The sequence below is a fragment of the Eleutherodactylus coqui genome, chromosome 9 (assembly GCF_035609145.1).
Source record: "Eleutherodactylus coqui strain aEleCoq1 chromosome 9, aEleCoq1.hap1, whole genome shotgun sequence".
NCBI lineage: Eukaryota > Metazoa > Chordata > Amphibia > Anura > Eleutherodactylidae > Eleutherodactylus > Eleutherodactylus coqui.
The window spans coordinates 41529466-41551210 of NC_089845.1; the positions used below are offsets into that span (position 1 = coordinate 41529466).

The 21745-nt window shown below is 41.0% G+C and overlaps 1 protein-coding gene across 2 annotated transcripts in view; it reads right to left on the reverse strand.

Moving 5' to 3' along the window:
* Positions 1-1990: 1990 nt before the first annotated feature.
* DUSP22 (dual specificity phosphatase 22) overlaps positions 1991-21745 on the reverse strand; it is a 56817-nt gene continuing 37062 nt past the window's right edge. Inside the window, exons 4-7 of one of the 2 annotated variants that reach the window (XM_066579269.1) lie at positions 20264-20313; positions 11762-11836; positions 11074-11245; positions 1991-5386 (exon numbers count right to left, since the gene is read on the reverse strand). In XM_066579269.1, the coding sequence (XP_066435366.1) occupies positions 5198-5386; positions 11074-11245; positions 11762-11836; positions 20264-20313 (486 nt within the window). In that variant the 3' untranslated portion in view covers positions 1991-5197. Of the gene's footprint in view, positions 5387-11073; positions 11246-11761; positions 11837-18467; positions 18581-20263; positions 20314-21745 lie in introns of those variants that run through there. The other variant, XM_066579270.1, reaches the window with a different exon arrangement.

The following is a 21745-nucleotide window of genomic DNA, read 5'->3' on the forward strand; positions in this document are numbered from 1 at the left end:
GCACAAGTGTGTTATAGCCTTATGAAGTATATACTTGTTATAACTTACAAAGCTGCAGAGGTATGGCTTTACCGGTGGCTTCTCCCCTGCATAGTTCTCAATTGGTATCCAACGGTTGCATCCTTGATTTTCGACTGTTTGACCGGTCAGGCGTGCCCAGTGCCTTCAAATTCTGTGACTGCGACAGTTTGCAGAGTTGTGTATGTGCGTTCCTCAGTAACTGTCAGAGGCATTGTTGGAGATTTAGTTTTTTTTTTGCACTCCCCGGCGACTAATTTAAACAATGTGAAAACTTGAAGCTGGCTAGAAAGCAGCAGTTGTTTTGAGAGGGACAAGTTGTATTTTATAATGGCACCGCTTTCCATCTATAGTTGCCTGGAAACTATTTAAATTGACTTTTATTAGCTGTAACTAGGGCTCATTTTTAAAGTAGGGCTTATAGTTCAATGGATGAAAGTAGAGCTTATAAGCAACCTCAAAAATCATGCTAGGGTTTATTTTTAGAGTAGGTCTTATTTTCAGGGAAACAGTATTTTACATTCATATTGTGCGTTAGTTATTTTAAAAGTGTTCTTACTATGCAAATGTAGTATTTGCATTGCCGCATTCCTAAACCTATAACATTCTGCCAGCTGTGCGAGGTTTGTTTGTTTTTTCCTCTCGTAGTTTCCTTTGTGGTAACATTTTGTGGTACACGTGACCTTTTGATCTCTTTTTATTGCATTTTTTCAAAAGGTAGATGAACAAAAAACAGCAATGTTGGCATTGTTTTTCCAAATTCTTTTTATATCATTCACTAGGAGGGGGGGAAAAAAAGACATAAGATTCTTATAACTGCTGTGATTATAACTGCAGCAATACTTGTATATTTCTTTTGGTTTTGCAAGGAATCTTTTTAATTTGCTTTTTTTTTTAAACTTTTTTTTTATTCCTCAAGTGGACTTGCAGATGTGATTGTTTGATTGCTGGTATACTACAGTGCACTACTTGGAGTGCAGTGTAGTATGCCCATGACAGTTCTTAGTATACCTAGAGGCAGGTTCTAAAAGGATTGCTTTCATGGCAATCTCCGAGGTCTACACCAGGTTTTCTGTTGCCATTGTAACTCATTGGGTGCCAGGAGAAGCCCTCTCACCATCAACAGCTTACATGATGTGGTCACTACTGACTGCTTCATTCAAGAGATTAAACACCTGAGATCGGAGGTTTCTCCACTCCTGGCCATTAGAGCAGGATCCCAGCTGTCAGTCAGCTCAGAGCTGGGTCTAGACTAGGCCACCATGTTTGCTTAAAAAACAAAAACAAATGTGCATGACTGCCTACAAAAGTTTCACAAAAGTTTTGTAACACAAATTCCTGTTTTCTAAAGCCTTCATCATTAGGCAAGTGATTACATATTGTAGACTGTCATGTCGATTCACAGTACGCTCTGGACAAGTTGCTCAAACACGCTTTGCCATTTAACTACACCGCACCTTATGCAACTGACAAGTCTAATAAAAGTCCACAAAGAAATATTAAAACAAATTTTCACTTTATATTTACACACAGAGATTGGAAAGTATATAATATAATAATGCAGCAAATACAGTGGTTTATGCTTCAAAACCCCAACAGAAATCATAATTTTCCCAATATTCAAGGATTTAATTGCTCAGTCATAGTTTGCTAGCGACTGTAGGTTTCAGCGTTTCGGCTATTACAATGTCCCATGCTACCATCCGTGTCACATCTCTGTCATTCTTTGCTTTCGATTAATGTGAATTGGAATATTAATGTCTAGATTGACAATTGTTGAAGAATTCGGGAGGGCCCAACTACACCAAGAACAATCTCCATAAGGTCACTTGTCAACAGGATGCATCAGGGAGTAATATGTGAACAAAACCAGTGTAGAACCAAGCAGTTTACTGAAAGATAAGGTAGATAATAGAGATGAGCGAGCATACTCGCTAAGGCAAACTACTCGAGCGAGTAGTGCCTTACTCGAGTACCTGCCTGCTCGTCTCCAAAGATTCGGCTGCCGGCGCAGGTGAGTGGCGAGTTGCGGGAGTGAGCAGGGGGGAGAGAGAGATCTCTCCTCCGTTCCTCCCTGCTCTCCCCCGCCGGCACCCGAATCTTTAGAGACGAGCGGGCAGGTACTCAAATAAGGCACTACTCGCTCGAGTAGTTTGCCTTAGCGAGTATGCTCGCTCATCTCTAGTAGGTAACTTAGAGGTCTTGAGCCATGGCTATAGCCTAAAGGATCTTAGATGGTCTTGAGCCATGGCTATAGCCTAATGGATCTTAGATGGTCTTGAGCCGTGGCTATGGCCTAATGGATCTTAGATGGTCTTGAGCCGTGGCTATAGCCTAATGGATCTTAGATGGTCTTGAGCCATGGCTATAGCCTAATGGATCTTAGATGGTCTTGAGCCATGGCTATAGCCTAATGGATCTTAGATGGTCTTGAGCCATGGCTATAGCCTAATGGATCTTAGATGGTCTTGAGCCATGGCTATAGCCTAATGGATCTTAGATGGTCTTGAGCCATGGCTATAGCCTAATGGATCTTAGATGGTCTTGAGCCGTGGCTATGGCCTAATGGATCTTAGATGGTCTTGAGCCGTGGCTATAGCCTAATGGATCTTAGATGGTCTTGAGCCATGGCTATAGCCTAATGGATCTTAGATGGTCTTGAGCCATGGCTATAGCCTAATGGATCTTAGATGGTCTTGAGCCATGGCTATAGCCTAATGGATCTTAGATGGTCTTGAGCCATGGCTATAGCCTAATGGATCTTAGATGGTCTTGAGCCATGGCTATAGCCTAATGGATCTTAGATGGTCTTGAGCCATGGCTATAGCCTAATGGATCTTAGATGGTCTTGAGCCATGGCTATAGCCTAATGGATCTTAGATGGTCCTGCATGAATAAAAAGTTCTATTTATAAAGCCATTTTAATGGTATCCAGTTTGATTAAATGATTCTGCATGATATTATTACTACAGTGTATGGAGCAGAGCATGCTGATACTGATATGTTGGTCCATTTTAATGGCACCACAATATACAAAATACATGACTTAAGCTTAAGTATTAACATGGCTTACTGGGAGTTTTTAAAAATGCATAGAAGTGGAGTGACTCACAACTGAACCGAAAACAATATTGACATGCTTCTTTTTTTATTTTAAATTACACATGTGGGGTCTTTTATATCCAAGACTGATGTTTCACATGCCAGTCTTCAATAAGTGTCAACAGAGTACAATGTGCCAAATTATTATAAACGCTATCTTTTCTCCTTAGGGAGAGCACCTAGACGGTTAGTGAGGAGACTCAAAAGGCCATTCATGCTTCTCTGGGTAATATGCAAATAAGGGAGATGGAATAATACCTCCACAGTGCCACCTATTGGAAGACAGCAATCCTTCAAGGCCTCTCTAGCAAAACCAGACTCCTACTGCACACTGATGAAGGGCAAATACCCCGAAACAGCTGCCTGTACACGGCGTCTGGCTTTGCTTTTAATTCCCAGTCATTGTTACAAGGTTTGTATGAAGAGTCTAACTTTGGCTTGAAGGAATGCTGCCTTCCAATAGGTGGCGCTGTGGAGGTATTATTCCATCTCCCTTATTTGCAAGTTATTATAAGCAGCACAAGCCACTTATTAACATTTGGCACATCCTGTTTTGCCATGAATCTTTTTTTTTTTTTAAATCTACAGCTGAAACCCCCTTGAAGAAGGTTATTCTATCATTTAGACCAGCTTCTGGCGTAAACTAGGATTCATTTGATAGGCCGTGACTGGCTTCGCACACTTTTTCCCAATTTAGTAGTGATGGCAAATTTTTGTGCAAATAGGACTTTGCCACTTCAGAATCTGGCATAACACATTTATAACCTCTCTCCATTGCACTTTTCTTTCTGTCTGATGCCCACTTTAAAACTTTGGATAAAGACTTCTAGAAGTAATGTAAGGGGGGTTCATATGGGGCGGATTTATCGCGTACTTTCTATGAAAATCCCATCCACAGCTGCGGAAGTAATCCGCACAAAGCCCGTGTGAAAATGGACATGCGATGCAGAATTCAATTTTATCCCCGTTTACAGTGCGGAATTCATCTTTTCTCAATGAGGGCGTGAATTCCGCACAGGAATACCAACCCGCTTCAAAATCCAAGTATGGTGGCAGGCTTCCACTACTGATCGGCGGCAGAATGCCCGCTGCAAATCAGCCCCCATGGTGACCCAGCCTTAAGAAGCACAGACACTTGCCATTTTCAGTCCTACTAGAGTGAGTTACTATAGCATAGTCTACACGTGTCCTCATCATCTCAATCCATAGTGCAAAGTCCCCATTTCCTGCCATTTTAATTACATATTTTAAGCATAATTACTTTCCTAATTGAGTCCCAAAATCAATCAATGCTTTCACCAATGATGTCATATTTCAACAGTACTGACCGCTGTTTATATAAAAATGGGGATAAACTTACCCTACATCACATATGTTACTTCTGCCCTGCTAAGGTCATACTAAGTCCAACGTGTCAGTGTCTTATTCTCTAACATACACTTCCTTGCATCCAGTAAGATGCCTTTTTTCACAGTGAGTAGCATCAAACATTTTCCTATATCTTCAGCTTTAAGCTACAAAATCTATTCCTAATTTTACGCAGGCTTGTTCATTACCTGAGTCTATTATGGCACTGAGGTTGCAGTGAATTGGTTTTGGAACGGAATGGTTCAGCCATTTCTTTTGTGATTAACTACCTGAGAAATACATAGCCAATTACTTCTTGAGTTGGTTAGGTGTTCGAGTTGTCGCGTTTGGTAACGGCACAAATAATTGTTATCTTGAGGTAGAAAATGTTAAAGTATACATTAAATCAAGAAGCACATTGAAGCGATGACACAGTTCTCACGTATGACAAAGACTTGTGTTTAAGATATATATAGAATAAAGTGCCAAGATGCCAATAATGTACAATAGTGGAATTAAACCTTTCCCTGTGTCAAGCTAGAAAGCAATTCAATACCTGCACTTCAATTTTGCAATGCACCACTCGTCTCTGCAAGGATCTAGATCTTAAGAGCTCTCATCTCATCTACGCTCTCTCCCCCCTGGATGGCAATCACCAATGTGCTGCTTACTTAGAGTAGTGACTGTATAAAGTACGTTAGAGAGGAGATACAAATGCAGTGATAGAAACTTATGTCTCTGTAGTGTAATTGCTGTATGCCATGGACGAGAGGGAGGTCAAGTGGCTGCTCCACTGTCTTCCTGAACTTCCGGCACTTGATTCTTCTTCGTGTTGTCTATGTTTGACAACAAGTTGTTTGGCTTCTTCTTCGTCAAGGAAAGGGCTTTCGCCATAGGTCTCCTTCAACCAATTTCGGAGCTGAAAAAAAAAAAGTTAAAAAAAACCCAATTAAGACAAAAAGCTCGAACATTACCCTAATTGTGTCTTTTTAATAATGAAGGACAAAGATCAACTATTAAAATTGAATATTTGTTTCTATATTTCACAAATAACGAACATACTGTCTTATTAAATGTCATCTACATTTAAGGCTGGGGTCAAACTTCAAACTTTTTGATGAAGTTTTTGCATGGGAGTGGATCCTAAAGCGTAAAGTAAAATTGAAAGCAGAGATATCAATAAGAGCCTTGTAGGCCAATGTGCTGTGTACAATCCTAGTCTCGGACATCACTATTAGCAGGATACACAATTCTGTAGATAGCATCCACAATCTATTGGGAACCTCTGCTTTGCAGAAGTGTGGAACGAGTTAAAGGATAGGTGATAAAAGTCTGATCAGTGGGGGTCTCGCTGCTGAGGCCCCCACTATTCCAGAGAAGAGGGGTCCTGTGTCCCTTTTTCCTTCTCACTGCCATCTCAATGCACCCTTCACAGATGAATGAAACAGCGGTTGGGCATGCATGGTGCCACTCCATGCATTTCAAGCACTCGGCTATCTCTGGTAGTCCCACTGAAGACAAAATCGGCAACATCGCACATGCTTGATCACAACTCCATTCGATCTCCTCCTCACTGTAGGGTTGCAGTGAGCCTGTAGTGAGGAGGAGAGGGGAACACAGGATTCCCATTCTCAGTATTGGTGGTAGTCCCAGTCGTGAGACCCCTACCCATCTGACTTTTATCACCTATTCTATGGATAGGTGCTAAAAGCTGATTTTGGTTTTCACCTGCCGTTTTCTTGGAGATCTAGCTTGTTCATATTCATATATTCACTAACGGTTTTGCAAAAATCTAGTTGTCACTTGCATAAATGGAGGATTCACCATGTAAGTTATAGTACCCAGCAATGAGGTGGATGGCTGAGAGCTACTATGTGCAGGGAATAGAGCATTTACTTATTTTCCCTAATATACATCTATTATCAGAATCATTCTAATAAAAGAGCAAGCTTCTTAGCAGGGGATGGCTTGGAATCTCCTGAATGGTGCCTTTTAGACAATTCATTATCTCTAGCCAAACTTGAATTCTCCATTTTCATTTGAAGGCAGGGTTCAAATCAGAAGCCTTAGAGGGGGTTGCAAAAAAATAGATACATAACAGATGTGCTGGCAACCGGATGTACCCTCCAATGATGGGTAAGCTAGATGTGTGCGGACCAAAAAAAAAAAAAACTGGTATCGTGGCCTCACTCTCCCACAAAGTTTTAAGACGGTAGGACATAATAACAAACGTCTCTTTATTAAATAAATTTAAAAACAGCATAAGATACGGATTTCGGGGTGAACCCCATCATCAGTCAGCTGGGTAGGAACTGGAGAGAAATGACCATTTCCTACTTCTCCTGGAGTTCCCAGCCCTGGTTCTCTCCGCTACTGGTACCACCAGCACTTTTGGGTTCATATTTCTCCAGTCCCAAGAGTGATATCCTACCCAGCTGACTGATGAAGGGGTTCACCCCAAAATGTGTATCTAATGCATTTTTTAAAATTTATTTAATAAAAGAGAAGTTGGCTATTACATCCTACCATCTTACAATCCTTATTGGAAAGTTGTGTCACAATACTAGTTTTTTGGTCCTCACACTACATTAAGGCCCTTTTACATGCAATGATTATCGCTCAAAACTTGCCAGACTAGACAGACCGGAATCTGCCTCAGAAAATATTACATGCCAACTAATACAAGGTACAGATGCAGCAAAATGGACTTTGCCAATACTATTCCACTAATATCTACTTCAGAGTACATACTAAGACTAGGTTGTAAGGAGGTAGAATTAAAAATATTTCATTAGCACAAATGGATAAAGGCAATACAATTTAGGAATTGAAACTTCAAAATGTCCTCAGTATAAAAACCTGTACAAGTCCCTAGAAAATATATAAAAATCAATGGTTAATATGCATTATACCAAATGTAAATTTATTTCATATATACTGTATAAGCCATAATCGGGGGTCTAATGTACAACTTGTACCCAAGACAACAAAGAAGCCCTTATCAAATTCATTTATTTCCAATGAATTTTCGCCCACTGATGCTATTTTTTTTTTTGCTTTGTAATGCTCACGCAGAATCACACCACAGAAATGACTAAGACCATGCATAAAAATTAAAGATGGAAAGTCCCTATTATTTCTTTAACCCAAATCGACAGAATTATGAAATTGGGAAAAATCTTTACAAACGACTCTTCTCGGTTGATATCATTCAATGTTCTGGGACCAAAATGCATAAAGCTGATGCACTAAATTACGTGAAGCTTGATGGGTGCAAAAATGTCAAAAATCAGGCAACGAATTTTTTATTTTTTTTAACTATTCGTACATAATACTGTATATATAACGAGCCTGCTAAAGAAGTCCTTGCCTATATGTAAGGTAATTAGTTGAACTGAGTGAGAAAACGGCTTGGACTGAGCACAGGCTGCGAGGAGTGAGAGCTGTACCCAGAGAGAAAATAGTAAAAACTGACAACTGGTCGTGACTAGTGCTATAAGTTAGAAGTTGTAACTAATAATTCAGATAGGGGACAGAAAGAGTAAATAGAGAATTAGTTCCAGCTAAACCAGCTGTAAAAGGGGATGGTTAAATCTTCTGAAACCAAAAGTTTCTCAAACTGCATTCCAGGGGTCCTTAGTATTCCACAAGATGAAATAAGGAAGCCATTATATTGGGCCTTCTTGTCAGTTGTACACACCAAACGATTCATTGGTCACTACTCTTGGTAGAGCGCTCCAGTGACTGTCATGTACACTGACATACTGAGTAGAGCTTTTGCAAAGTTTGCATGTAGCCAACATACCAAATAAGGAAGATGGAACAATACCTCTGCAGCGCCACCTAATAAAAGGCAGCTCCATCTCCCTTATTTGCATATTACCCAGAGGAGCATGGATGGCCTTATAGGTCTCCTCACTCACTCCCCTTCTAGGTGCTCTCCCTAAGGAGAAAGGATAGAGTTCCTGGCCAACATACCATGCATGTTCTTTAGGACAGCTGTGGATATTGAGTTTATCAGTCCAGCAATGCACTTCCACCCTACTTCTGTGCATCTTTTTATTAATATCATTTAACCACTCAGATGCTGCAGTCAATTGTGACATAGACACCTAAATGGTAAAAAGAAAGGGAGGGAGCTCCATTGCTCAACTTCAGCCTCAAGGATGTTGGCATCAGGCTGAGAGCTAGAATGTGGATTATATAGTAAAAGCCATCAGTAAGACACAAAAAGGTGGCATTTGGGACCCCTCTATTAGCCTCTACAAATAGCAGGTCATTACACATAGCTATTCTCGCACTGCAATCAATTGACGGCCCACTGTGTATTGATTCAGTGCAGTTGCCGGATAAAAAAAAGCATTAAGTGCCAGGTCCCCACTGAGACGACAGGTCAGGGCAAGATCCCCAGTACTGAAATCCCACATAAATCAGGACAACTAGAAAAAGAATGGCAATTGTATAAACCAGAGAACCCCTTCAAAGCAAGGAGACTATTTTAGGAGTTTCTAAAAAGCACTTGGTACTAATGATATTCTTCAGCTGTTTGCACAATCAGAAGTTTTTAAAGCTGTGAACGTTTTTAATAGTTTTACTTAAAGGGGTTTTGTCATGGGGGCGCTGCCTAAAATAAAAAAATGAGAGTATACTTACCTCTGTCAGTGCTCCTGGCATCAATGCCGATATCCAGGGCGCTATGATGCCATGTGTTTGGGGGTGTAAAGTTAGAGGCTCTGATTGGCTGCAGTGGTCACATGCTTATACCCATCTGTCTTCTTGGAAGTCACCGCCAATACTGGCAGTGGCTGTCAACTGCATCCTGGAGCTCCAGGAGAGGCGAGTATACCCTCATTTTTTTATTTTAGGCAGGGCCCAGCTGGGGGACGGGGTTTTGTTCTATTGACAAACGATCAGTAAACAACCAGAGAGAAGAGGAATCAAAATTTGTCATATCTGGAGAACGGATCATTTTGGAAATAAACATCTTATGTGTGAGTGCATTGTTTTGCGTTTTCAAACACATTGAAATAGGGATCCCAATATAGGACTCCCCCTATAAGTCTCAGAGCTGTCTTCATGGCTTGGACATGCATACTCTGTCCCTATTGGACTTTTGCACTTGACTTCGCTGCATAGCTTCCCCTACAGTCACTTGTATCCTATTGTCTATTGTATCCCAATGTTTGGAGAGGAGAGCCCTTCGTAACTTCCAAAAGGTCCTGATGTATGTATATATGTTCGTAAACAACCTAAGTGCATGCGAATGGTGTATCTACGGCAATAACAGCTTCCATACAGATCTCCTGATTTCTATGGGGCTTAATGTACTGGGAGGTATTGCATAGCCACTGCTATATTATTCAATTCCATAAAATCTAGGGGGGGGGGGGGTGTTAATTTGTATAAAATATTTATTCCTATAGTCTGTTGTCTAAAACCTGGGAGTGACCTATAGTCAGGCACATCTTTTAGTCTGAAAAAATATATACTTTTGGGGTTCCTGTATTCCAAGAAGCATACTTCAAAGCATTATACTGTAGAAAATGTCACTATGGATTTAAGTTTATGTCCAATCTACACAAATAAATACTTATTATCCTGTACTGATTTGGAGTCACAACTTGTAATGTAGTAGAGATTTAAAGGCGGCGATCAGCATAAGTGGGCATAACCAAACCATGACAGACACTGAACCAACAAGGACTGTGGAGAAATGTAGTGGCAGTTAAGACTAGCCTATAACACACAGTGTAACTCAAATTGAGTGAAGAAAAGCAAAGTTGCGCAAACTTTAATGTAGATTTTAACTAGTTGTGAACAAGGTTTGATTTTCGTACCTCACATACAGTTGCAGTCAAAATTATTCAACTCCCATTGCAAATTAGATTTGTCAAATTTACAAACTTTTAGCTTTTGACAAAAAAAAAAAAAACATAAAAAAAACCCACAAGATTGTAAATAGCTCCACACAAATATAACAAGTGGTTTCTCCAAATTCAAGCACACCTGAGGCAACTAATCTAAAGTCTTTATTAGTTATTTCAGGTGTGCTTGAGAGAAAATATATTAAACACGTGGACTGGCTAGTACTTTGTTTAAATGCATGTTAGAGATATGGTTAAGTGAAAAGAGTGGTCCAAAAAGTTAAGAGAAGAGAGTATAGCCTAGCACAAAACAAGGAAAAAGATATAAAAGGCAATGCAAACCTAATTTACAATGTACATTGAATAAGTCTGATGGCAACTGTATATTTGTACATATGATTCAGCAACTAATTTTTAACAGAAGCTTGCATTTTAGGGATGAGGAAGTAATTTGGTCAGTTAGATCGAATTTAATGGTGAGGGAGGGGAAGCAAATAAATTATTTTTGGCTTAAAGTGGATTTTTTGTGTCTAGTAGAAATGAGTCAGCATTTAAACATAGATTTCAACAGTTGACTATTACAGGGGCCTGAAGCATTTTGCCTTTCCTGTAAAATAAAAAGATTTAATGGCGTGGAGTGCCAGAACCATAAGAATAGTATTCTCTTTGGCTATTTCCATAGTTTGACAAGCCACATTATTGACACATAGTATAAATAATAAAGCACGTTAGATTTACTTACATGAAAAACATCACATTTTCCGAAGTCCTCAAGTTGCTTCTGAAAACCCATGTTGGGATTGGCACACGTTCTTGCTCCCCTAACAGCAGCCAGTGCATCTTCCCACCCCAAATCTGTGATCGTCATGATGTACGCTACTACCAAAGTAACGCTTCTGGACACACCTGCCAAACTTAAAAATGGGTAAATTTCACAAATCATTAAATATGGTTTTGCTGCTTCTAAATACAATCATTTAAATACAAAAAAAGTATTTTTGTGGACGGTTTTCAGATAAGTTAACGTTTAACTGTGCCATGTGACAGCTATATGCTTGAATGTATATCCATGTTCACATAACCCAATCTTCAACAGAAGCTAGGACAAAATCAATTTGCACTGCATCTATAAAACAGCTTTATTGCAAGTTCTTGCTATAATAATGGCAGGTGTGTGTATATCCCATACGTATAGAATTGGCAAACTATGAAGTTTTTACTTCCAAAGATTTAATTTCCAAACTATGAACTATGGTTATGTCAGACGTGTACACACCATTCGTCAAAATTGGGTTGTGGTTAGCCAGTTCAAGAGTAATTTACTATTCTTAGGACACTAACAGTCTCACACAATGACCAATAAGGAAAATAGAAATATAAAATCAAATTATGCCCAAATGTTGTTCCAAAACATTTATCGAGACACATACCAGTGAACAAGGCATCCTTCACCCTTCAGCCGACAGTCGTGGATAAATGCCGTACTTTCTTTAAAATGTTGTATTCTAAATATCCAAAAAAAAAAAAAAAGTTATTTACTTAACCAGTGAAACACTGGAGCCACACCCCCCCCTCCCCACACACACAAAAATTGCATGATGTTAACCACTATATGTTTGGCTTTCTTTCATAACTAACTTCAAAAGTGCTACATTGGAAACACAACTAGCATTGCAATTGTATAAGTCACAAGGGACACTTCCATCATGTTTTCAAAGGAAATAACACATTGTTTCAGGACTCAAACCTGGGAACGCCTGTGCTCCAGTTGGCAGCTCCGTATGTTGAGCTGTCCAGCTTGCTGGACATCTCCCATGCTGAATCGTACCATTGTCCATTGACAAAACCCATTCACTACGTTGAGGCCCGTCAGAGTTCCAGTATGCCTTCCATCATAAAATAGCACAACATTCTGTGCTAATTTGTATGTCATTTTGTGCCAATCCTGCACCAAAAGGTTTTGAACTTCGTCATGATGTGACTGGATACATATAGGAGATAGTCAGTGAACTGATGACTTTTATAGTTATCTGCAAAACTTTGAGGATAATCATCTTTAAAAGTCAATATAGAATTGTTCTAATGCGAAAAAAAAAAATGGTTATTGCTAATTGTTTTCTAATGACATGTTCCTCAGCTTTGTAAAGCTCTAACATGCACATATACAAATACCTGAAAAGGGAAGTACTGAAGCTTCCCACTTCAGCTCTGACTCCCTCATCAAAGGTTGTTGTATAATTAGTAATGAATTTACTGCAGTAGAATGGTAACAAGGCTTATTATATATAAACATGTAATATTCTTATTTAGAAGCTGGAGTTTGAGTCAGTATAGGATGAGTATGTACAGAGCAGGCTGTGTCTCTGCACTCTCCCCCTGTATTTAGTAAGCTTAGTTCCCCCTCCTCTGACAAAAGGTTAAAAGGGTTTTCTGGGCAAGTACTTGCGGACCTGTCCGCATGATAGGTCATCAGTAGTTAATCGCCAGGGACTCACAGCTTTGGATGCCTGGCAATGAGAGCTGAAGTGGCTATTACACGTCTGCATCAGACCCCACCAGTGTAGGAGGCTGACGTGTAAATCGCTGGCTTCAGCTCCCATAGATTTCAATCAGAATGAACCAGCTAGTACACTTCCATTGCTGTCCCCTATGACTACGACTGTAGGGCTCCTTTTTTACTACTGGGGCACAGTGTGGATCATTGTTCATTAGAGGGTAACCGTTCAGCTTATTGTTCTCTCAGGGGGCGCTGCAAGTTGCACTGTTATACCGTATTTAGGGGAATTCATGTGCAGGACTATTACACATTTATATTAATATAGGGATTACAGATATGAAAAAGCAAAGAGTCAGAAGACATCTGTGTGGCAACCTCTGGAGAGACAAGTTGTGCCCAAGAGAAGCTGTTGTGTGGATTTGGACCGGATGGAGAAGAAAACCACAACGCCAAGTAGAAATGACGTCACATGTGAGTTACAATGTCATTGTTTATTCTGCCTCTGATCAGTCCTGTAGTCAATGTATTGTCTGTAGTGATTATGGTCGTAATAAGAAGCACAAAATTAAATATCAGGGGTTGACTTGACTTCACAATTTATCCCTTTATTGATTTTGGTGCTGTACTTACATACTGAGCTTGGTTCTGGTGCTGTACTTATATGCTGATGTCGGTTCTGGTGCTGCACTTATGTAATGAAAGGTTCTACTAAGGAATACAATAATATATATTTGGACTATTTTAATTGTTTTCTTAGACTATTAGTTTAGGGATAATTCTCTGTGGCATGCTACATTGCAGACATTTCACATACATGATTTTATTACCCAGGTAGGAAACACGTTAGAGATGAGCGAGCATACTCGCTAAGGGCAATTACTTGAGCGAGCATTGCCCTTAGCGAGTACCTGCCCGCTCGGAAGAAAAGATTCGGCTGTCGGTGGCGGGCGGGGAGATCTCCCTCTCCCTCTCTCCCTCCTGCTCACTGCCGCAACTCACCACTCACCCCTGCCAGCAGCCGAACCTTTTCTTCCAAGCGGGAAGATACTCGCTAAGGACAATGCTCGATCGAGTAATTGTCCTTAGCGAGTATGTTTGCTCAGCTCTAGAACATGTTAAAATTTTGGGTCCCACCCCTAAAAGCACATACTACTAATAGTTTTGGCATGTTCAAATATGGGGACTGAGTGTGGCCAGAGGCAGGGACTGGTAGAGGATATGGCTTAGAAAAAGTGCCACAGTGTGCTTTCTGTGCTGCCTTACCCAACCCTCTTTCCTTTCCTAAAATGTTGGCAGGCATGGGGAGGACAAGGTGTTAAAGGGGTTGTCCCGAGGCAGCAAGTGGGTCTATACACTTCTGTATGGCCATATTAATGCACTTTGTAATGTACATTGTGCATTAATTATGAGCCATACAGAAGTTATAAAAAGTTTTTCACTTACCTGCTCCGTTGCTGGCGTCCTCGTTTCCATGGAGCCGACTAATTTTCGCCGTCTAATGGCCAAATTAGCCACGCTTGCGCAGTCCCGGTCTTCTTTTTTCAATGGGGCTGCTCGTGCTGGATGCCGGCTCCGTGTAGCTCCGCCCCGTCACGTGCCGATTCCAGCCAATCAGGAGGCTGGAATCGGCAATGGACCGCACAGAAGCCCTGCGGTCCACCGAGTGAGAAGATCCCCGCGGCCATCTTCATCAGGTAAGTAAGAAGTCACCGGAGCGCGGGGATTCAGGTAAGTTGGGGGGGGGTTGAAAATACAAAAAACCCGTTTCGGCGCGGGACAACCCCTTTAAACTGATCCAATTAACACCTTTCAATGCACAGGCAGAGTAGTGTTACTGGTAAGTGTATGAAGGCGTCAGGTGATGATGCAGGTGCCTATGGGAACTGTAGTTTCCCAGTTGCAAAAGCTGGTCATGTGACATAGCAGAATAAGCACCCAGCTTGATCAGTGACGAAGCGCTGCACCAACAGGAGTTACATAGTCTAACGACATAGAAAGGAGACACATAGTAAGCTCATTTGGCCGTGTGGCATTCTGTTTCATGATGTTAGGAAGGTATTGGGCTTTTGACCAAAATGTTGGATTGTGGGATATCCCCTTTAAGCTAAGGTCCCATCTTACAATAAGGCTAACATGTATAGTGCTGAGCCATTTACTGTGCTCTTCAGGGTCTTCAGTGGATCAGACAGATGTCATTGCAGAAGCCTTTTGATTGTACTACGACATTTATGAGCAGTTAGCCCAATCTCATGACGGACCTTTTTTTTTTGTTTTTTATGGTTGATCTGTATTAAAAACAGTCAGATTCAGTTTCTGTTTTTCTTCGAACATTACTTTAGTTTCATTTGAGAAAACCTTTTTCCTCTCACTGATTTCACATTTCAGTTTTACATTACAGAGTATTTCTATTGCTTTAGGTTTGGATCCTACTGTGACAGGGACGTTAATATGGAGTTTGGTCGCATTTTGCAGCTAAAACCCGTTTTCCTGAAAATAAGACCTACTCCAAAAATAAGGTGATCGCATCCACTCTTCTGGGAATGCTTTCCACAGGATTTTATAGTGCGTCTGTGGGTATTCATGCCCACTGAGCCAAAACAGCATTTTTGAGGTCAGATATTGTCAGTGGATGAGGTCTGACTTGTTTTCCAAACCATTCAAATGGTGTTTGATGGGGTTGAGATGAGGCATTTGCATAGACCACTCAAGCTTCTCCACACCAAACCAGGTCTTTAAAGACCACACTTTAGGCACATTGGGCAGTCGTTCTAACGGCCTTATCCAAACTTTTGTCACAAAGTTGGAAGCATACAATTGTATAAAATGCCTTTGCATGTTCTAGCATTGGCATCACCCTCCATTGGGAATAGGGGGCTTAACCTAAACCCTGACGTAAAGCCCCATAGCATAATTCCTCCTTCACCAAGTTTTACAGTAGGCCGTATGCATTCCGATAAGTAGCCTGCACTAGGTATTCCCCAATTCTATATCCATCAGACTGCCATGTTGTACAATGTGATTGATCCCGCCAAAGAACATTTCCCGCGCTCCAAAGTCCATCGTTCTTTGGTACTAGAGTGGACAATAGTCATTGGCATGGTGATCAAGTGTGTACCTGCTCAATCTTGGAAACTTTTTTTTTTTTCCTTGAAGCTGCCAACACATGGTTCAGTTGTGCTGATGTTACTTCCAGAAACAGTCTGAAACTATTGATGCAACAGAGGATAGGTGATTTTTCTTTTTTCTTTTTTTTTTAAGTGCCACATAACTCCGAACTCTGTTGCGCTGCTCTATGAGTTTGTGTGGTCTACCACTTCATGGCTGAACAGATATTACACCGAGACACTACTACTTCACAGTAATACACTTACAGATGATCGCGGCTGATCAGAAATGTCAAGATCTGACTTGTGGAAAAAGTGGCATCCTATGACAATACCGCTTTTAGGGCAAGGCCTCCTACTCACGGCGGAGCTGGATTTCGGATGCGGAATGCGGCCCTGGGAGCAGCGACGTCCATGCGTACCCACTTACCTTCCTTTTCATCTGTACTGCGGATGGTCCACATGGCTCGCCATTGGACATGCGCAGTATAGATTTTTTTTCTAAACTCCTGCTTTTCCTGTGTCATCGCCTAGCGATGATGCAGAATCCCGTAACCAGTAAGTGATCTTGTGTGGGCGGCCGAGGACTACGGGAACTGCACCGGGCCTCTGGGGAGCAGCAAGAGGGATGTGGACAGAGCCCACTAGGGCTATACCAATATAAAAATAGGTATACCTATTTTTTTCTCATTATGTAATGTAGCTACAACTTATTTTTGGGGGCTTCTATTTCAAGCCTCCCGAAAAATCAGGCTAGGTTTATTTTTGGGGTACCACCATGTTATTGCTGTGTGCCTGATTTTTCTTTTGCCCCCGTTTTCAGTGCATCTTGCTGAAACTCCTGAACTCAATAATTAGAAGTGGTGTCCACATACAGTTGGCCATAATCAGGGGAGGTTGAAAAAAGGCCACCTAACAGAAAATCTGAACTGTCTTTTTTGCCTTTAACAACCAATCACAACACAGCTTTTATTTCTTATAATGTTCTTCAAAAATGATTGCTGTGATGTGATTGGTTGCTATTAGACAGTCTTCATAAATCTGCCCCAGAGTGTATTTTGATGAAAATGTAAAAACTTTTCAATATTAAAGTTTAGAAAAAAACATTCACAAAGACAAAAGTGACCCATTACAATCCAATGAGTCATGGTCCTCATTGATCATCGCTGGTTTCTAACGGGGTAGAAGGTATTTCCTCACCCAACAGAAATCAGAAGTTTACTGACCCATGCACAAATGGGAAAATCCATCCTAACTATAAATAGGACGTGTTCCCCTCTACTGTAGAGCAAAGTGTTCTTGAACAGAGTCACACGTATGCAAAAATGAACCCAAAGTGAACCTCATGTCGTTAGGGACTTCCCCTTTATACCACCTTTAACGTCTTTTTGTTCACCTCAAGGTTTGCAAAGTTCCCCCTTATAAATGTGCTTTAATTTTTTACCTTTTTTAGTACGGTAAGGCTGGAAGAAAAGTATCAATACTGCATGACTATAACCAATTGCCAATAAACCTTTGTCTCACAATGTGCTTGGATTTATTGAATACTGGGTAGTTTCTGCTACTAAACTTGCACGGTTTTCAGCAACTCTCATCCTCAGCTGAAGTGCAGCTTTATGTTGTTATAATGAAGATATTCTATTCTATTGTCTGTTTTAATCTAATGAGGCTTTTCCCATGTTATTATTAATATCATTAAACTGGTATGAATCTTGGACATTGTGCTGCGGTTTGGTACAAAATATTCTAAAAAGATTAAGAAAGCGTTGATGGGTAATCCAGGTTAAAGAAAAAAAAAAATTGATGCCCTATGCCTAGCAGAGGCGTAACTTGAAGCTCTCGGGCCCCGATGCAAAACTTGTAACAGGGCCCCCAACTATAATGCTTTACTCATAGTACTGGGCTCCCTATATGGAGAAGAGAGGCCTTATGGGCCCCCTAAGGCTCCTGGGCCCGGGTGCAACCGCATCCCCTGCATCCTCTATAGTTACGCCCCTGATCCCTAGGATAAGCCATCAATATTATATTAGTGGGGATCCGATTCTAGGCACCCCTTCTGATCAGCTGTTCACAAGAACCAGGGTGCTCCAGAAAACGTCAGTGTCTCTTCATGGTTTACATTGCTCTGCACTGCACAACACCGTACTTTTAGTAATGGCTGTACTTGGTATTGCAGCTGCAATACCCAAACGCCATGGTTCCTTCAAACACTGATCAGCTGGGATGCTTACAATCAGAGCATTATAGATCTAATATTGTTGGAGTATCCTAAGGATCGGCCATCAGTTAAGAAGCCTGGAGAACACTTTTCAATTAACTATTTTTCGTAGAAAGTCAAGATTTTCTGCATACTGTCGAATTACACTTACATATATTCTAATATAGTGGTCTTCAAAGGTCACATCAAAAGGTTCTGTAGCAGTCTACGTTCAGCTCAGTAGAAAACCTGGAGGTTCCAGGCGCTACCTCTGTATTACAGACTTTTAAATATGGGTGCAATATGCCCATCCAAAACTTGTCTAAGAGCGTACTTACACTTTCAGATAATTTCTCAGAATATTTCTTATGTGTACACATGGCAGTGTAACACCATATGACTTATCTTTCATTTTTCCTCCATGTGTGTACCTTTGATTTTCAGCTTTCTCTGAGCTGGTGGGGGGAGACTGCTGTTATGATTCCCCTATACACTGCTCATGCAAACAACAGATTCTGCTCTCTAACTCTTTGTAGTACACACAGAAATAACAGCATCATGAAGTGTACAGCAGTACCAAGTAGTGAAAATGTGATTTCAGCAGCTGTAACAAAAGTAAGGCCCCGTCCATGGGCGTATTTTCGCCTGCAGTAAACCACCAGCGAATCACGCCATCTGAAGCTTTCCATAGCATTGCTATGGAAAGCGCCGGCCCTTTGCCCACAAGATTCTCCGCTCGCTGCCGGCAATTCGCAGCATGCTGCGAATTGCCCTGATCTCTGCAGTCAGCCTATCTATTAGATTAGGCTGACTGGCAGAGATTCGTCTGTGGCTCCTGCTCCCGGGCAGCAGCTCCAGCGGCTGAGCTGTGCCGCGGGATACCGCAACGCCCGAGGACAGGGGGCCTAAATTACTCAGCGTTAGGGCTCAATTTATCTAGGTATAAAGTGTGAGGGTATATGTATATATTGCCATATGTTTTTTATGCTTTTATACCTGTATGCAAGTTCTATTCAAAGTTAAAATGCGAAAAACTTATATGTCGCCTTACATCAGATATTCCAAAAGTTTGCAAGGCCGAGAGAGATGTGTCCAGAAATTCAGAGATGATACAGAACCGAACACGAAGGCCGTGTACTTGGCTGTTTTCCCAGAAGCGCCATATCTAGATAACGACTGTTCAACTACGTACATAACTTTCACTGTCTCAGCCGGAAATCCGGACTTTACATATATGGTTATGCGGTGAATTTGAGCCAATGAGCCCATCACCCATTCCTAGTGATGAGACCAAAGGGTATAAGATCCCATGTAATCTGTAATAAAGTGCGCAGTCATGTCCCCGTGTTAGGAACTATACCAGACCTCCGTGTGTGGTGTCTCTTCTTTACCGCCGGCAGCGGGGCAAGTGGGGTGGGCCTGATTGGTGCTGTACGCAGAATTTACCCTGACAAAAGATGTTCTGTATTATGTGCATAATGCAGAGCACTGAATCCCCATTGTTTTGCATCGGGGCATTCCAACCTGCGTATTTCACGTATGCATTAGTGTGCGTGAAAAAAAAAAAAAAGAAAAAAAAACATGGCGCATCCTATTTTGGTCCATATTACGAACCAAAATAGTCCAAAGGAAAAAAAACGCTTCCAGGGCAAATTGCGCAGGCAATACGAAGTGTTCTGATCTGCGAATACGCTGCGTATTCACGAACCGAAATCTGCATATGCCGCGTGAATGTCCCGTTAGCAGAAGCAATGTCTGTGCAAGTTTCTGCCTCTGTCTCCCTCTCCATAGATTGTATGAACAGCATGAGAGAACACCCCCTACACTTTGTTGCTAGATATGGACTTCACTTGATAACAGGCAGTGGACAGCAAATTAGGAGCTAGAGAGACCCTAGTTACTGGCACTTTACAGGGATTTTTCAGCCCAAAACATTTCTTTTAGGCAAATAAAGGTATTTTCACTTTAGCTAGATATCACATGGGCTATCAATATTAATACAAGCTGTCTCAAAGTGTGGTGACCATTTACGTCATATACTTTATGTAGCACGTGTTTGTTCTGTACGATTTTTAACATATATCTATACTCTGTTTCAAATAAAGCCTCTTCCAGAATAGGGTGCGGTACTTACAAATTTTGATTTGGTGAATCAGATGCTGGAATGCAAAGATATTTCATGCCCTGCGAAAATAAGAAGACATTTCATGAGTAATACATGTATGAGCAGGGTTGTTTAGCGCCTTAAATATGTTAGCAGGAGTATAAATAAAATTACCACCTGCTACTGTTTGCCAAATTTTCACAGCCCTATTTTCAATTTTCAGTCTCTGCTGTGTTGTTGTTTACAGGCTGCAGTCAGCCTATGGCATGCTGTAAACCTGCTGCTGCAGCAATGTCACTGGCTGCAGCAGCTTTTTTGTAGAAGGCTCTAAAGAGGATGTCCGCAGGGAGACCAGAGTCAGCAACAGAGGATGAGCAGGGGAGTGAGGAGTATCAGCTGTTTTGTTATACAGTATTTTACACCATTGGAAACCCCTTAGGCGGTCCTTTCATAACTCAGACAATCCCTTTAAGTGAAACACATTGGCAATAAGTGAGCTGAATTGTCTACAACAGGTCATGCACAAAATAAAATACACTGCTCAAAATGCAATGCACAGATTGAGATAAAGGGGGATGTTTTAAAGAAAAATGGAAATTCAATCTGAAGAATATATACATATTGCATACCATAGTGAACATTCACATGGCACATGAACAGCACTTAACATAATATTCTTCCCAACTACTTTCATGGTACCATCCTATGTTACTGTCGGTAATCCACATGCAGCCACAACCCAAGCCCACCAGTTCCAGATATGGTCGTCTTATTGGCAAAATTTTCTGGCCATTGGTTGGCAATTTGGCCACATGTAGCTACCACATTATGGGTCTGTACGCTCCCGGTTTATGACCAAGTGCAAATGAAATATGGTTGATCCTATAGAGGACAAGCCGAATCAATTTTCTTGATTGCACAAGGTTTTGCTTGCACAAGGTTTTGTCGACTTCTTATCTTAAAATCCTAGTTCCCGGCACTACAAAGCATAGGTTTTAGTCTTCTATTTAAAGGTCAATAGTCCAATACAAGGTAAGAAACATACACTTATTGCATTCTGAAACTTAACCCTTTATATTCCATGACAGTAGCTATTACATGAATGATAGCGGCCAACACTAGTGTCCGCATTTCTCCAACAATTGTGGGGCTGAACCTGCAAGCGCAGGTGCTGTCTGGCAGTTAATGCTATTACTAGAGGTAATGGCAATCATAATAGCACCTTTATAGTATTTAAAAAAGCAAGCGTGCGTTCTAACACTAAAGCATCTTACTCAGCTGTTTCATTGAGTTTGACTACACTTCCGCATCCAGACAACGCACTTTAGTGTGGAAGGTGCACTTGGCCCAATAGGGAGTTAGTTTAGCATAGAAGATACACTGTCTAACAGTACCTTGAGCAAGAACACCCACTAGCTTTCTTGTTAGATGCCCTAAATTAATTCTCATGCATCCGCTTTGCATTCATATACAGAAACTCTTAAAAGACAAAATTAAAAGGCAAGTCTATCA